The sequence below is a fragment of the Hoplias malabaricus genome, chromosome 18, assembly GCF_029633855.1.
Source record: "Hoplias malabaricus isolate fHopMal1 chromosome 18, fHopMal1.hap1, whole genome shotgun sequence".
Lineage (NCBI taxonomy): Eukaryota > Metazoa > Chordata > Actinopteri > Characiformes > Erythrinidae > Hoplias > Hoplias malabaricus.
In genome coordinates this window covers 14,185,409-14,203,777 of record NC_089817.1, presented here as the reverse complement: position 1 = coordinate 14,203,777, position 18,369 = coordinate 14,185,409, and the positions used below count along the sequence as shown (strand labels likewise).

Sequence of the window (18,369 nt, the reverse complement as noted above, 5' to 3'; positions counted from 1 at the left end):
GTTGCATGGATAAGGTTATATGAACTGTCCCATATGTATATGCCAGCTGTAGCTTTAACCACCTGTAGCACAAGAACACTCCTGTTGTGCTTTCTTTGTGTGTGTTTCATGCCCTTCAGCATGATACAGACATTCTACACTGGGATTCTATCTGTGCCTTTAAACTCTGGTGGTGCCATTTTACACAGCACAGCTGTTAGTGAATTTACTCTGCAGCCCCCCAGGGTTTGAATGATCCCTGCACAAGAGCACCAATCACACAAGTCCCTAAACCTGCAGAGAAAGGTTATGCTGCCTTGCTTAACTGCTTCTCCTAGTGAAAATGGAGAGAAATTAACACTATGGCAGAACGTATTGGCTGATTATCTGCTTTCAGAATGGAAGTTGACCTTTAAGTTGCACAAACAGAGTGTATATCATTTATCTGTGTTTTCTTTGGTCTTCCTGCTTCAATACTGATTTGGAGCATGGAGCAATAGATTTCAATCTATTCTAAAAAAATTTATAAATTTGTGTTAAACACATTTACCCAGTATTCCGCTTGCATCAGCTAATAATCATTGATATCTGTCATGCTGTTTGCACAATGCTAAAAAAATTAAATGTCAGTTTCAGATGATGTATTATATAAATATTTTATGTACTATGACTCTGACCTTCTGTTATCTGTAAAATCTAAAATGGGCAGAAGTATGCAGTATAGTTAAAACTACAGCATAAACCTTGAAGCCTGAGTTAGACGGAAATACTATGGTATAATAATACCTTCTGTTGAGCTGCATCCTGCAGTTTTGCCTTCGTACACTTAATATTTCCTGGCATGTAAAAGGTAACAACTTCGTCTTTAACTCTGTAATATAGCCCCACGGTTCAGTATGAAGTTTGTGAGCCTCATTTAAAAAAAAAAAAAAAAATATATATATAAAAAAAGGCTCTTCCTGCATTCTTTTGGTTTGTCAGCTGTTTGTAATGTAAACAGCCAAAAGGAAGTTATTACATAAATCACAAAAATGTCGGGAGCTGATTAAACATGAGATTGGAGTGATAGCAGGACTCTGTGCCATCAAGACCAAGCTTAATCAGGAAAATTGCCACTACTGTACTTTAGAAGCTACGTCCTGTTTTCAGGAAATGGCAAAGAAATGTGCATTTTGCTCATGCTGAATCCTACATTGTAGTGTGCACAGTTTCATGTGTGTGCTTAAATTGAGATTAAATCATTAAAACAAGTGTAAACAATGGCAAACTCACCATTTCAGATTGAGGAACAGAATATTGTTCTTGTATATTTCTAGAAATTTTCTAGGTTAACCTTTTGCATATGGAAGGTAATAAATCATGGCTTCAATTAGCATTATAGCTATGAAAGAAACTGCTAATACTGATTGCATCTGCAAAATGTATCAATATAATATGCAGTGTAATATAGGTAATGACACATGTAAATTGATATTTCTTTTAAGGGCTTCTTTGCTTTCCGCAGATTTTAGTATCAGTATGGCAACAGCATTTAACAAGTGATGTATTGTGTAGCTCAATTTGGCGTATGGTCTGTTAACATTTTACAAAAACATTCAAAGCAAATTCTTGTTCCCCATCCCATCTTCCCTTAAAGGCATTAGTGGGGGTTTTTTCCTTTTCTTTAAATCCTGAATTGTTTTTGTTTATTTGCTGCATGTGTTCACAACAGCAGCAGTAGCATGCCGAAGCATAATGTGACTCCAGGGAGTAAATGGACATGGAGTTTTGTGTTTTTATGGGATATTGCTTATATCAGTGTCTGATCTGCACTGTGGTGCAAAGCTTTCGGACAGCATTTCTTAAATTTGTTGTTGACTTAAGTACTTATGTTTAATTGCTGTTATGAAGGTGGGTCTCATTGTACATAATTTAGCTATGGCTTCAGCATTTAAAATAACATCTTGACCTTGGTGGATTTTGCTTGTAACTTATAACAAATCAATTAAATCATTTTTATATTTCAGTCCTGGTTTGCTTTGTGTTCATGCTGATAAACATGCAAGCTAACCAGAATGGTTTTTAAAAAATAAGTCAGTACAATGCACCATACTACGTTAAATGCAGAGGTATTTTTACTGACTGGATACACAGCAAGAAGTAGTCAAAATTCCTCCTCTGCACGAGCCAAAGAAGTACACTGCTAAGAAGCCTTTAGAAGGTTTGTCCTTTCACATTGTTTTGTTTTTATTTTTTTATAATGTGTTTTTTTTTTTTTTTTTTTTATTATTATTTTTATTTCTACCTAATACGGTTGACTGTCTCTCTCTCACACACACTACTGAACGCTACTGATTACATTGACTATTCCTGTTTTGAATAACTCTAAAGCTTAATTTATTCAGGATTTTTAGGTGAAGGCCTAAATATTAGTGAGTAGCTTGCATTCAGTGGGTGTATTTATGGATTTGTGAGATTTTATAGCTCCAGTACTAAAGTAGTAAAATTTGGACATCAAACTTATCTTGCCTGGCCAAATACATCTATGGAAAGTGAAAGTGAAATTTATGGCTTTTTAAATGGCATCACTTATGTGGAGCTGAGATTGTAGCTACACTGAATGCTTCTGGGTTTTCATTTCTCTCATGCCTTGTGGACAATACAAGACGTTTTAATTCTGAATGGCTTTACTGCTCATACTGAACAGCACTATGTCTGTGACGTATTGCAGAGTGAATATATATATATATATATATATATATATATATATATATATATATATATTTTGCAAGTTGCAAGAAGCGATTTTTAGGTTTTATTGTCATTCCATTCATGCCTACTCGTGTGAGGTGAGAGTTGTGATATGTTACTGTAATAACTTGGTGAATTTTTGGGGGCTATTCCATCTTGCTTTCTCTTTTTGTGATTGTCAGTCTTTGGATATAGGCCTCTGGTGTAGATCCCAGATATTCCCTTCAGGGTTGTATTTTTTCTCTGTTGTGTTTTCATGGATTAATGTCGATTCAGTTTCCTGTCATGAGTTGTAGGAAGCGCAAGACGTCCGCTTACTGAGTCAGTCTTTTTTGCTTTTTAGTAGCGAGGACTGCAAAAACATGACCAAAAACTGTCTTGCTGTTTCTTTTAAAGTTTTTTTTTGGGGGGGGGGGGGTTGTAGAAACTCTATACTACTGCTGTTCTGTTATCTGTTTGACTTGGTGCACAACCATATTCCTAATAACGAGTTACTATAGGAAGATTAAGGTTTTGCCATTGCACTACTGCTTATTTATTGACAGAAATGCATGCAATGTCACTAACTTTTTCCAACAATTTGTTTCCATGAAGAATCCCATGACAATGACTTAACTACCCCTGTAGTGCTGCATAATATTTCATTTTTATTGGCCTTTGTCCAACAAAGACAACAACACAAAGCCCCTTAAATTTAAAGGTATTTGGCATATGTTTTATGTGGAGTTTAGAACAATTTATAGTAATATAATCTCAATCTCATATTTCATCTCCTTTGTGAAGTCCTCCTATCACTAACCTTGCAGTAACAGCAAGTGGATTTGCAGTCTTGCTTAAGTCAGTTTTAGAGTGATATGTATAAATAATATTCTGGACTTTGACTGGAGTGAAGTAACAGACTTTTGTGGGAGACGTCCTCTTTCTACCTGAAAAGTGCCAATGTAAGTTCTGTAGGTGCATGCAAATGGAAAAAAAATTAGATGTCAGTCATTCGTATAGAGGTGTCTAAGCCTTAATCCCAATCCCATCTACACCAAAGTCTAAAAGCAAGGTTCAAATGTTGTATAAGCACAAAGGAAAGAGGCTATACCGCATTCGTCTAAAGATAGTTGCAGTGTACATTGAAAACACAAGCTCACATTAGATCTGCTTTTCTGTCTGATAAGTTCACCAATACATATCTGCGCACTCTCAGATGAATCATTTGCTTTGATTCATGAGTCCATGTGAAGTCACTGTAATATTTATCAGATTGCCATTGTGCATTGCCAAGACTCTGTTTGGCAAGGGGTTGATTATAAATGTTACATTAAGTCTTTCCTCCCCCTACAGTCATTTCCAGTCATGTGCATCAGTCTATCCACTATATAAATGCTGCATTGTTCTTAGAAAAGTATAGGCAGTATGTTGTACTAAGAAAAATGAGCCAGTTTTAAATGAAGGACTTATTTAAAATGTCAAAGAGATCACCTGTTGTAAAGTTCAATTAAATCCTTGTGCTTCTTTAAGAGATTTTTTGCCCACTTTAGCAAAACATTTAGCATTGGAAACAATTTTGTCCTTTTTGTTTCTGTTGCATGTAAAATTTTGTATCACTGTTTTTAATTATTAAATAATTTGTTCCACTGGAATATTGTAATACATATCAAATATATTTGTAGCTATCATGATGTAATTTATTTTATTTATTTGTTGCCCACCCTGTAACAAATAATCTTGACTCTCCCCCTAACCCTTTCCATTTACAGAGAAACCCACCTTAATACTGTTTTGCTTAACACTATGTCACAGCATAGAATGTAAATGTGTTAAGATTCAATTCTTGCTGGCTTTTACATTGTTGAAAAAACAGTTGCAGTTCACAGTGCCATAAACTCTCATACATTCCACCCATCATAAAATAACTGATGTGGGCCCCCTGTCTCTTCTGAGAGTCTCTCATTACCATGTTTTGTGGAAACCACTAATGGGCAAAACTAGGCATTTGAGTGCGTCCCTATGGAATTAAGTGAGGAATGTTAGAGGCTTATGATATGTGCAGGCGTACAAATGACAGGGTTATAGAGGGTTTAGGGGTAACCATATTTGGTGTTTTTTGTGTGTCTTTTCTTTTTTTGCAAACTCTTGCGTTCTCACTCTCTCTAATGTAATGAAGGAGTAGGGACAGTTAGATTTACATCAATGAAGTCATGTTTCTCCACTCAGGCTAGGAGGGACTGATCATGTGACTTGAAAGCAAGCTTTGTCATGTGACAGTCACATGGCTGGAAGCTCTGGTTAGCTGTTTGAGTGGACGTATTTGCACACAGAACATGTAACAGCAGATTGCAAGCTCTGTATTTCATGACTGGTCAACATAATGTAGTTGTTGTTTTGCAGTCTGTAGTTCATTATGACAAAATAGTAATGTATTATTTTCTAAAGTTTACAGATCATGCATAGTGTAATGTCCTTCATAGATTATCTATCTCTATAGATAGAGACATTGTAGATATAGATGGTGATTATGGTGATCTAGGGTTTTATATTAAAAATAAAAATGTATCTTTTTTTTTTTTTTTTTTTTAATGGGTTTTTCTGGTTTTTGTTGGTTAGGTGTTTTTCCTCCTCCCTGTAAGACTTATAGTTGGGCCTATGGGTTCTGAAGTGACTCAGTTATAGTTGTTTGTTTGAGGACCTTTTTGTAGATACATGGTCAAACTAAATCTGTTTCATACAGCAGATGGATTGATTATAAAAAAAAATCTCCCCTCCTAGCAGTGGATTTGTTCTCACTCTATTGTAAAGTCTCTTTACTGTTTGCTTTGATGTATAGTACATTTTGTTTGCATTCTGTTGCCTTTTATTGTCATGTCCCTGGTGCATTGTATAGGTTTAAATGGAGAGTGCATCTCATGAGAGAAAAGGTGCTCCATGGACCACCCATATACTCTCCAACATAAGCATACTGCTCTCCCACTTAAGAAGAAACTCTCCAAACCATCATGGCTAAACCGTCATAGCTGCACTATAATTAGTGTCTTCTGTAACTTTTTTTTTCTTTCTTTTTTTCTTCTCTTCGCTCTCTACAAGTGTGAGAGAGATGCTACAAAATAGAAAAATTGTTCACGTTATGAATCAGCAGCCTGTAGAGTATAACAACAAACAGTTGGATCATCACATTATAGATGAGCAATATGGTGGAGATAAATTTTGGTACACGAAAGCATTTTCATGGTCTATTGAAATAAAATCTGCAAAATACACACTCACAAGAAAAGGTACACTACATTGGTCACATAAAGCATGTCACTTGTAGTAATTGCACTGGGGTGCCACAGTGGATTGGTGGTAGCACGTTCGCCTCTTGGCACTGGGATCTTGTGTCTCATCTGGATGGAGTTACCATGTTCTCCCTGTGTCTGCGTGGGCTTCCTCCAGGGTCTCTGGTTTCCTCCCACAGTCCAAAAACTGATGTTAGGTGAATGGGCTTCTCTAGGAACTGTTCAGGTGTGTATGTGAATGAATGTCTGCATGTGTGTATGCCCAGTTATGGATTGGCACTCTGTCCTGGGTGAATCCCTAGTGCCTGATGCAGTTGTTCCTGGTTGAGAGTACGCCTTGTGCGTTTAAAAAAATGTAATCTCAAATAGATACTTTTTATTTAAGACAAATATCTGTAACTGATCTCTCCTGTATTGGCCTGTATCTGCAGGCTGAAAGCTTTAGTGTAAGTAGGTAACGTACATTTATAGTCTAAGTGAAATGTTCAATGCAAATGTGCCTGTGGTTTTCTGTGCTTTTTTTTAATTTACATATATTGATAAGGAATGATATATTTTTTAACTTTTGCTTTCTGCATTAAACTTTTAATTTATAAGAAGGACGCACATTTAGACTTTCCAGGCAATCCTTGAACTAAAAATAGATTGAATGTTTTTAATTTTTTAGCAGTGTTATCAGTACCTTCACTATCTAGTACATTTCCAAAGTCTGCTAATTGCATTGATGAGGTATTAACTTTCGGGATATTTTGAAATTCCCTCTTGAAAAACTAGCTCGATTTAGAAGGGGAAAAACATGCATATTATGGACCTTAATATTTGGATCGTTGGCCATTGTGATATAACTGTAAACACCTGGATGAATAGTTTGATCTCCAAATGGTAACCATTAATCTGTCCATCTTTTCACTCCCCAGATCTGATCCAGTGTACAAATGAGATGAATGTGAACATCCCTCAGCTGGCAGACACGCTGTTTGAACGCACCACCAACACTAGCTGGGTGGTAGTTTTCAAATCCCTCATCGCCACACACCACCTCATGGTTTACGGCAATGAGGTCAGTTAAACACAAAACACGCACACACAGGATCTCTCTCGCTCTCTCTGATTTACATTTGTTTTTCTTATTTTATACTAAAGGCATGTAGTTTCAGAAACCACATAACCAAGTCTCTCTCAGTTTGCTTAAGGCTGGTTATGAATTTAACCAAGGTTATGTGAATAGTGGATGACTGCTAGGGCAGTGCTAAAGTTGATGCATTTTTGCCGTGCCATGGGAAAATGAGTATATGCCAACAAATTCACTCATGTGAAACAGAATGTGGAACTAGAGATATGTCTTCAGCGGGGGGCATTGCCAGGTTGCTCTGTTCCACCGTCTCTGTGGATAAACGGACAGAGTCATGCAAGGGTGATTGATTGTTCTTTTTTTACAGCAGATTCAGATCATAGCGATATATGATGTGCTGTAAATGGGCAGCAGGGTTCTGGACGGAGCGATTTGTATGACAAAACTACTACAGATATGACACAAACTTTGGTAGGGTTCATATTTGCTCAGTTGTAGGCTATAGAGCCATTTCCATGAGCTGACATGCATTTTTGCTTTGAAAAGCAGCAGAGAATTCAGACCCAAAATCCCGACAAGATGTAAATAAAGTGCTAATTGGAGCTTAAGTCTTCTGCTCCTGCATGTCTAAGCCCACTCTAACCAGTGTCAGTGGGTTTTTTCCCTGAAGTTGGAACCCTTGGTTAGCCATGGCACGGCTACTTCTAAAATCTAATTGGGCCTGTTTCACCCATGTAATACATTAGTCATATTGAGCAATGAAGTTTTACAGATATAATTTTTTGATGCGTCACTACATGTAAAGCCTGTGTGAAAGTGATGTCCTGTTAACATGAGTTCCCTAAGGAAAAGCAATAAATTCTGCCCTTCCTGTTACATGCTCGGTATTGCATATTTTCAGTTTTGTTTTAAAATCTTCCAGAAGGTTAGACGCATTTTGATGTAGTTTTATTGAGCTTCATGTCTCTTAATGAGAATGTTTGAGGGTAGTCTGTCAGGAAATGCGTTAAAAGTGAATGAACATGGACCTAAGGTGGAAACAAATGTATTTTGAAACTTTAACAGATCTAGTAATTTTTTTTATAGAGATCTCCACACAGCAGGTAAGTCCTGTCATTTGTCTGTGAAAAACATAATTTATGGCTGGAGATGTTAGATATGTAGACAATACATGATTTTGAAAAATAAACATTAGCTTTTGCAAAGAGTAACAGAGTTCCTAGCTAAATTGTTTCAAATGTGCTTTTATTTGTATTCTAATGAAATGGCATGCTGCGGGCAGGTAGAGGCAGGTTTTGGCTACAGCAATAGTATTGATTACTGTACTTTTCATGACAGACACCAAAAGATGTGGTCCCTAGACTTTAAGTGTAGCTCATTATGAACTATAGGAACATAAGGGTGGAAAGTGGAATTTCATTATTTGTCATCTGTTATGTGTTGTCTTCAGTAATGTATTGTGTGTATCCACCCTGCTATAATGTCTTAACCATTTGTGATAGCATCCACTATATATAGACTGTTATTGTCATAAGAAGGCCATAGTCCATGTCTTATCTCACTTCAGTTCTAATGCAGTTGTTTTACAACATCTCAGTGACCTCAAATGGAAAATTTATGTTTTTTTTTTCTTTATGTTCACAGCGCTTTATCCAGTACTTGGCTTCCAGGAACACATTATTCAATCTCAGTAATTTTTTGGACAAAAGTGGTTTACAAGGTAGGTGCTTTCAAGTTTATTATTAGTGACTACTGCCAGTGTCAGTAAGTCAAACCCCAGTGTATTGAAGTTGAAGCTCTGCTTGCTTTCTCCTGTAAATCAGGAGGCCTGCTTGCAGGCCTGCAGCAACCAGAGCTTTTACTGTTGTGACAGCTTGGCTGGGGTCAGTATGTGATAGGACAGGACCAAAGGGACCTGTGGCAGCTGTCAAAGCTCTCACTCACCCCTGCCCCTTTCTCTCCTACTCTTTCTTTTTTCCATTTATCGTTGTGTATGTTCAGCAGCATGGCTGAATTTCAGCTTAAACAAACTACTCCTGGATTTATTTATCCAAGACTTTCCCATGTTAACAAGCTGCCTTGTAGCCAGCTCTCATAAAGAGTGGGATCTGAAGAGCATTTTTGGCTCAACTTGCTGCACAGTCTTTTTATTATAGCACCTTGTAAATTCTAAATACTTGATTACATAATTGTTGTTGTAAATACAATAATGCTAACTTTGTATGTATAAAATCATACTATCTGGTGGTTACTCACTTTTTAATGGCACATGTTTATCTAGATTCTCAAAGTAAGAACACATACATAAGCTCAGGTCTCATCAGTTCATGTAGTCCCTTTCACTGCTATATAATAAACTGATCTCAGGTTAGCATCTATATCCTGAAACGTTGAATATATATTGAATATACCAGACACTGTAACATGTTAGACAAATTTAGTTTTTGGAAAAATTGTAAATTGGTCAAAGAATTATTGGAGTATTTTTGCCTTTGCTATATTTTGAAATACTAAATATTTTCATATAGCATCATTTGTAATCATTATTCTGTGTTTTCCTTTCCAGGCTATGATATGTCTACTTTCATCCGGAGGTATAGCCGCTATCTAAATGAAAAGGCTGTGTCTTATAGACAGGTGGCTTTTGACTTCACTAAAGTGAAAAGAGGGTAAGTGTATTTCTTTTCACTCTAGCCAAGTCCTGCCTTGTCTTAGCAGCAGGTTGTGTGTGTGTGTGTCTTTCACACAGTCTGACACAGAGTGAGACAGTCTGCGGTACAGTGTCAGATTTTGAATAGCAACCTGTTCTATTTTCTGTATTTCTCTTTTATGGAATCGATAAAATCATACTGATCAATAAGAGAGCTCTTGTCATGTTTACAGACCAAACGAACAGGAAGGCGGTGGCTAAACAGCTTGTCTTGTTCGTTGTGGAACACAGAAGCTTAAAGAGCAAAGCAACAGGCTGACTAGAAAATTGTGGCAGTTAAAGATAATGTACTGTCTTTTAATGAGGGGAGCAACACATAGAAGCAGAGCTTCAAATTTCCCCAGTAACCTACAAAAACACTAACTTCTTTAGACTGAAGTCGATTCATTGTGTGTCGCTTAGTTGCAGAGCTTAAAGTGATAATCTCACCACTCATCCTACCCAATGAACCAATTTCTTCATCCTCTTCCAGTGTCTCCCCATGATTTCAGTGTGTCGAGACAAAAACGCATTGGACTTGGTGTGAAAGTTACACTACATAAAAAATCGCATCTGTATTTTTGTGTGAAAAAATTGTACTCTGTGTGAATAGGCCTTTAGTGTTAGTGATTCCAAAAAATCAGAGCTTATTTATAGCATTGCTCTTATATTGTAACATATATGTGAATGCTAGTCTGACTGCCTTGTGATTTTGTACACACTAGGGCAGATGGTGTAATGAGAACGATGAACACAGAGAAGCTGCTGAAAACTCTTCCCATTGTCCAGAACCAGATGGACTCTCTTCTTGATTTCAATGTAAGAGCCTATAAATGCATGCATGTTATTATTGAAACATCTTCTAATTGAAATATATTGTTCATATATATAATCTAACTGTTAATGTATGTTTGTTTTTAGCCAATTTTTACTGTTAATATGTATTAAGATTTATTCTTCCTTAACTCAAAAGTTTTCCTCAGATTAATGTCATCAGTTTATATTTTGTGAGGAATATATAATTATTTGTTTACTCTACTAAAATCATAATATATTTTAAATTTCTGAATTACATCAGTAATATTGTTACATTTAATTACAGGTAAATGCCAATGAACTGACCAATGGAGTTATCAATGCAGCCTTCATGCTCTTGTTTAAAGATGCCATCCGACTGTTTGCTGCCTACAACGAAGGGATCATCAACCTACTTGGTGAGTTGTCTTTACCCTAATGCAGCGGTTCTCAATAGGAGGACTTCAGGTTATGGTGACACACAATTTATTACACACCAGCAACAAAACATAGAGAGGGAAATTAACAGTCCCCTTGGAAAAATGAACACTTGCAAAGCTTTGTGGAAATTCTGAAAGTGGGCCTTTAAAAATTCACATTAGGATATCCCTGCTCTAAAGAATACATTTTCTGTGATGGTTCCTGCTGACTGTTGACTTTTGCTGTTTGCCTGCCCTCAATTGTTTCCCGGTAAAGAAGGGTTTGAGCTTGGTGTTGCTTTAACCCGATGTAGCCCAGTCAGTAGAATGTGCTTTGAGCCATTTCCCTGCTTTGAAGGCTGCTGCTACAGTTTGAAACAGCCTTCTATAATTATAACTCTTGATGGTCATTCATGTTATAAGTTATAACCTTAGGTTATGCAGAATGTTGCTACATAGCTCTTTATGGAGTTTTGTCTGAGGTGTTAATATAGTGAGTTGCAGGTATAAAGAGGTTTTTAGGAATAAGTCAATGAAATTTAATGAGGTATCTTGAGAATTTAACAGCTATTTGTTTGATAGGCATATTAGAACAGGTTTATGTTGGCATATTGGAACAGGTTTATGTTGGCAGAATGAGGAGCTGATGTGAATACCAGAGTGGTATTGCCATAAACAAATCTGCAGAATAGCAGACTGGTGAGACATTCTTTGGATCTTGTCCTAATGACAAATAAGAGAAATAACCAGCCCTTGTGAAATCCTTGAAACTGCTCTGTTAACACACTGAAATTGACCTAGTCAAAGCAGTTTCCTTAAAGAAGGAGTAAAATGGTTTAAAGCATTATCAAAACTTTCTAAAGAATAGATGCTTAAACAGTTGCTGAACTTTAAAACTGCATTTCTAATATGCCCCTAACTTTCTTTTAGAGTGTTTCTCACTTGCTGTTTTGTAGAATCACTGTTAATGATTAAGGCTAGATATCAGAGTAGAGTTAGTGGTGATATGTTTAAACTGTGCACTCTAATGATTATACATATTTTATGGGATCTTGAATCCTATAGGCTGTGTATTTTGGCCATTATTTTGGCTTTTGTTGACATCTATAGTTTCTTTGAGGATTGTGCATTAGGAATGAAATCTTAGATCCAAGTCTGAGCTAATAAAGGTTTTTAGACATTCTTAAATATCAGAAAATGGATCAAGTCTTTGTCTTAGAGTTGAATCTGGATTCATATATAGTTATACCACAGTGTGAATAGAAAAAGCCTGGCTTATTGATTAGTTCTGGAGGACCTGGTGTCCAGCAAAATTTGGTGAAATTATTTTTTTCCCTCTTTTTAAAACAAACTGGCTAAATCTGGAAATTGATAGTTGAGTGAAATCAGGTGTGTGTGGGCAGAAAAATCCACACCATGCTGGATAGCAGCTCTCCAGGTCACCCTTGTTCTGTGCTGATATTTCCCTCTACTGTAAAACATTTGTACTTTTAGAACATAATTAACAATCTTTCCAAATTAGTTAAATTGGAATTTTTGTGAAGTTTGATGTTGAAATGATAATGGAGCTTTGGAAAATTATTGTAAGGTTGGAGAGAGTTAGTTTTATCTGTTTCTAATTCCTTCACATTTCCCCACAGAAAAGTACTTTGATATGAAGAAAGCTCAATGTAAAGAGGGGCTAGACATCTACAAGAAATTCCTCACTCGGATGACAAGAATCTCAGAGTTCCTCAAAGTTGCTGAAGTGAGTCTGCCTGCCCCTGCTGTGTAGCCGGAGTTCTGAGTATGAACGTGTTATATGTGAAACAAGATTCTTTAAGCTAGTTCAACCCCCAGCCACCCGCCCCCAGGTTGTAGGGCATGCAGCGTGGTTAAAATGTGGGAACAAAGGAATTTGGGAGCAAAGGGATAAAGGGAAACATTTCAGACTACTGGCAAAACAGCAATTTTTCGATTACAAAATTATATTTAGACAAAATCATGTTGTCTTGTTAAGGGCTCTGAAATGGAACAAATTAACATTTTACACATAGTTGACATTGTAATAAGATTCCATGCAAAATTAAGCTGCATTTTTTTTTTATTAAAAGCTTCTATTACTTAAAGTTCAGCATGAAATGTTAGCTTTGATGCCGAAAACAACACTAATGCATGTTTACTAGGTTGCAATTTTGAAAATGTTTGATCGGTGATGTTTTAATGACTTGATGTCTGTATACTTGATCGTATCAGTCCAAACAATGAAAAATAAAAAATAGTCCCCTTTTTGTTTGTTTCAACTTAGCAAGTGGGCATTGACCGAGGGGACATTCCGGACTTGTCACAGGTAAGATCCATAACTCTTGAAACACTCTTTCTAAGCGTAGTCATACAGACCTGTTGCTACTGCCTGTGGGTTTTGACTGAAGTTTGACCTCTCTAACGTCTGCTTGGCCTTGCTGTCTTAACCAAGTGTGTGCACACACCGTCCTGCTCCACTGTTTCATGCCTGTCAGCTAGACTCTGTACACAGATTTGACCTGTCTCGTAGTTTTCTGCATTAAGCTTTAAGACTTCAGAACCCAACTTTGAGTGTACAAGTTTAACTAGTGTGGTAATGTACAGTGGTAGTGCAGTTAAAAATAAATAAATTACACAATCTTTCCTCATCATAAATGCAGCCCATCAGCAAAAATCACATCTAGTGACCCTAAGTTCTCTTCTTGGTGTCATTTAGTTTTGCAATGTACGTATGTGCAAATGTGCCATCTACTCTTGTAGTTCAGTCTCTTACCTATAGCACAACTTGTTTTAAGGTGTATTTTATGCGTTATGAAAATATTGAGGTTTGTGTTGTGGCTGTATGATGTAGTGGCCACATCCTGAATGCTATAGTAAGAGACCGTATAAGCAGTGATTAGTTAACACCTCCATGCTTCTCGCTAAGATACAACAGTATTTTTTTTTACTACATTTAGTTCAACTATATTTGAAGAAAGTGGAAAGTAGTGTAAATTAGTTTTTTGCAGAACTTCACATTAATACATTAACAACTGTGCCATACCCTCTTCCCAGCACGGCTCAGCTCAGGCTTGTCTCAGCGCAGTGCCTGCAGCACCCCCTGCATGTTGCTGATTCGAAAATGCAACTTCTCTTTTCACCCACTGCTCTGCATATACAAACATAAAGGTGTTTGACACACACTGCATATACAGACATAAAGGGTTTTTTTCCCCCCCTGATTTCTTATTACCAGAGCAGACTAGAGGAACCAGTTCGATCCAGATTTCCATTCAAAAATTCTTCTACTGACTGGTCGGTTTGTGAGGTTTTATAATTAAAACTCAAAGCATTCATTCCTCAGAGTTTATCCAGGAGCACACCACACTCAGGTGCTGAAGCCAAGCTGGCAGTTTACAGACGTGATCTCCAGAAACAAGAACAAGGCCCACCTCTCTCTGGAGCTTGGCTGCCAGCATTCACATTGAAAAATGATAGTGTCTAAAGAAACCGGTGTTGACCGGTGGGCATGACTGTCCAAGAAAGCTGTAGCCAAGTCCTTAAAGGGGTACTCCAGACACTGTCTGACACATCTGTAGCATTTTGACAGTTACCATGGATCAAAGATACCATGTGCTTAGAAAAGAACTAAAAGAAATGTTGACTTAAGAGCAAATCACCACGTTCTCTACAGAGAAAAGGCCTCATTATGCAATTCTCAAAATGTTAAATGTGCCACCAATTTGTACTGAAATTTTATTTTTTTTAATGTTACGTTACATTTGGCCTATAAAATCTATAGGTGCATAAATGTTTTCCCTGTAGAGGAGTGTATGAAACTTCACAAATACTGTCACTTGAACCAGTGTGTATATATCTCAGAAGCAAATAGGAACTTGCCTCAATGTCTGTACTTTGGCAAATGCTATAAATGACTTTGGTGAACAGATTAAAGAGGAACTCGCATTTATGTTCAGGGAAATCATTGTCCGTCATAAGTCTCATATATATAAATATTTGTAACTCGGTCGTTGAATTAGTCTGAACTATTCCTTTGAGGTTCATTCTTCTTTTCTTAAATGCTCTGAAAATACCTCCTTCAAATTACCTCCTTTATATTCTGTATCTTTCCCTATCTCTCTGTTTTCAGTTCACGGTTTGTGTAAGTATCGGTATCTCCCTCTCATTTTCTCGGTGTTTGATAGCTTGTTCCTTTCGTGGTGATGTTAAATGACTTTGCATGCTTGCTGTCGTGTGTGTGTGTGTGTGTGTGTGTGAGACAGTGTGTGCATGTGTGCAGCACTAAAATAGTGAACTTTTCCATCTGCAGGCCCCCAGTAGTCTCTTGGATGCCTTGGAGCAGCACTTGGCTTCACTAGAGGGGAAAAAGGTGAAGGACTCAACGGCGGCCAGCAGGTATTTGCATTATTAACTTTGCTTTTCTGTTTCCAGACATACTGTTGTACAAAACCACCAAATGTGGCAAGCATGGGAGATTTTGTCTGTGTGTGGTAGTTGGCTTAGAGTGCATTCAGAGGTGATTTTGTTTTGTTTTTTATTGTGTTTAGAAGTTCAGATGTATAAAGCAGGTGTCCCTCCTGTCAGAAAGTAGTGACAAACCAGTGTTCTCTCAAGTCTTTTTAGGGATTGAAAGTGATATGAGTGTAGTGAAAATATTAACGCATTCTTCATTTTAATTCTTTTGTAAAATGTACATGCTGGTTGTGGTTTGACGCGTTCAAGTCTGTTAAGTGGATTTTGCCATGGAGTTACATGATAATGAACTGATTTATCAAACATGTTTTATCTTGTTTAATGGAATAGTTTCAAATAATTTGTGCTAATCCAGATACTGATCTGATATCAGGACCCCCACAAAAACAAAAGAAACCAACTTGTTTAAAATTAGGGATGCACCGATACGACTTTTTCCTTACCAATATTTCATGTTCAAGTATCTGCCGATATCGAGTACAGATACCTACTCTATCTATCTTAACTACTAGATAGGTGCCTATAAATCCAGATAATTATATTGCTATACTTACAGATTTTAATTTGTTAAAGCAGTATTCTGTGTTTCTAATAAGATATAATATGCTTGAATGAACAACATTTGCTGCTTTGTTGACTGCACATTAATATACTTAAAATTTCAGAGCCATGAAAATATAAATATTTACACAATGCAGTAATAAGTACAAAGAAATACACAGTACAAGTACATGTCATGAAGACACAGTCTAGCCTGACTTAACAGCTTTTTACACTGTCGTGAGGATATTTATGACATCTGTGAATTGCACTTCCTAAGGACTGCTGCTGACCCGAGGTAGTGTGCTTCTTTGTGGTTGCTTGAATTAAGTCAGTATTCTTTTTCATGCTGGGGTTACATGACTTTTAGTCCTATTTTTTTCCGACCAGTTGCAACATATCAAACATTTTTAAAACCAACTTTAGACATAGCCCCATAATGTAAACTCTCCACCAACTCAAGGCTGAACGAGTCCCTTCAACGGCCAATAAGAACAGAGCACAGAAAGTAAACATAGGCTGATACAGTGGAGATCTACAGTGAAGGATGGATTAAACGGTAAAACTATGAATAACTGTTACATAGTGCTGGATGCACATGTCCCCAAATAATCAAATCAAATTTATTTATATAGCGCCTTTTACAACTGCTTTACAGCTCCTTTTACAAAGCTTCTTCACATAGTATCAAAACAGAACATTTACATTCAGAAAACAATAATGAACATTACATGTAGGTGAACATAGTGCGCCACACAACATGCTGTTACAGCCTTTATTCCAACTGTATTCTAATTTTCCATTCCACCTTAAATGATGATGAGATTCAGCAGTAATTTGCTTTGCCAACTCCAGCATTTGGGCAGAAGCCAAGGGTCAGAGGACACTTCTGGGTGGGAAGCAGTTATAACCTGATCTGTGGTTGTGCCACATTCTTGGGGAAGTTTACATTCATCAGCACTGCATATGATGCATGTTTCCTCTCTGTCTCTTACTCTCTCATAGGGCCAGTACGCTATCCAATGCAGTGTCGTCTCTGGCGAACACAAGCATATCTTTTACCAAAGTGGACGAGAGGGAAAAGCAGGCAGCTCTTGAGGAGGAACAGGCTCGTTTAAAAGCACTTAAGGTACATTTACAGGGCTCAGCACCTTCTCTACCTTTTTTACTTTTACTGACATTCACTTCAGGACTGGTTTTGCATAATAAGGAGGACATCAAATGTGCACTTTTTTTGTTGTAATACATATTAATGTGTAATTCAAAAGGTGCACACTTTTTAAATGTATTTATTTATTTATTTTTAGGATTGTTTGAATGTTTGTGTGTGTTTAAACCTGTTTCTCTTTACAGGAACAACGCCTGAAGGAACTCTCCAAAAAGCCTTCAACATCCTCCACCACTGCTGCCTCACCGGTCTCCACAGCAACAGGCAGCATCAGTACTGCCCCAGCCATTGACCTGTTCTCTACACCCAGCTCCACCAGCAGGTAAGGGAAGTGCAGGGGGAGAGAGACAAAGGTGGATAGGGAAGTTTTTCTTTATTGCTCAGCTGTTTCTTTTCTAATTTGTTTCAGTACGCAGTTTTTGTAAGCTGCTTTGATTTTGAATTCGTCAAACGTTTTATTGTGACTGGGGAAAATGTTAAGGTGGAAAGTATATAGTTTCCTTTCTCATGTCTAACCTAATACCACTAACTTTTTTTCTTCTTTCACTTTATTTTGAATACCACAACAAATACAAGTTGTTTCAGCATTTTTCTTTCATAAACAATAGAGTACATTAAAGCTTTACAGTGTGAATTTAATTTTATGATTTTATAATCAGGACTGTGTGGAATGGAATAATACAGCATAAAAAAAATGTACATTGTGTAATGTAATTTGGAATCACTAGTCTTTTGATAAATTGATAGATGCTTAATGTAATTTTAAAATGTTATACTTTGATAAACAGCTGAAATTGCAAGGAGTAGAAATGATAGACATTTTACATACACATTCTGCAAAAAAACAAAATTGTGATTTACATCTGTTTCTATCCAGTGATTGTTTACAAATTAAAATCATTCACATATGCAAAATTACTTAAATGGTAGTTAAAAGTAGTAAAAGTCTTTCTCAGTAGCCTTTTTCGGATGGGATTAGTTTAATGTGGAATCGGGTGTAATGCTATGTGTTAACAAGATATAATGTAATTCGCACCAGATAAATCTTTGAGATCCTATTAGAGGTAGTTGTGGCTACTGGATTCATGGATTGCCATCACACAGTGGCTCCTTATACAGTAGTGCTACTGGAGTTTTTAAACTGTCACTACTTTTCTGAGAACAGCCCAACCACAAAATTATCCACACAGCCGAACAACTTCTTCTATGTATTTTTCATAACTGGTAATGAGCAAAAT

The 18,369-nt window shown here is 36.9% G+C and overlaps 1 protein-coding gene across 20 annotated transcripts in view; it reads left to right on the top strand.

Annotated features, from left to right (window-relative positions):
* The window catches only part of picalma (phosphatidylinositol binding clathrin assembly protein a), a 42,694-nt gene that overhangs the window by 8,850 nt on the left and 15,475 nt on the right, over nucleotides 1-18,369 (top strand). For 13 of the 20 annotated variants that reach the window (XM_066650264.1, XM_066650274.1, XM_066650272.1 and 10 more), the window contains exons 3-13: nucleotides 6,890-7,032; nucleotides 8,689-8,764; nucleotides 9,611-9,713; nucleotides 10,459-10,552; nucleotides 10,836-10,947; nucleotides 12,588-12,694; nucleotides 13,235-13,276; nucleotides 15,080-15,091; nucleotides 15,260-15,345; nucleotides 16,969-17,092; nucleotides 17,317-17,453. In XM_066650264.1, coding sequence (XP_066506361.1) covers nucleotides 6,890-7,032; nucleotides 8,689-8,764; nucleotides 9,611-9,713; nucleotides 10,459-10,552; nucleotides 10,836-10,947; nucleotides 12,588-12,694; nucleotides 13,235-13,276; nucleotides 15,080-15,091; nucleotides 15,260-15,345; nucleotides 16,969-17,092; nucleotides 17,317-17,453 — 1,036 coding nt within the window. The remainder of the gene's footprint in view (nucleotides 1-6,889; nucleotides 7,033-8,688; nucleotides 8,765-9,610; nucleotides 9,714-10,458; nucleotides 10,553-10,835; nucleotides 10,948-12,587; nucleotides 12,695-13,234; nucleotides 13,277-15,079; nucleotides 15,092-15,259; nucleotides 15,346-16,968; nucleotides 17,093-17,316; nucleotides 17,454-18,369) is intronic. The other 7 variants (XM_066650266.1, XM_066650276.1, XM_066650278.1 and 4 more) reach the window with 1 other exon arrangement.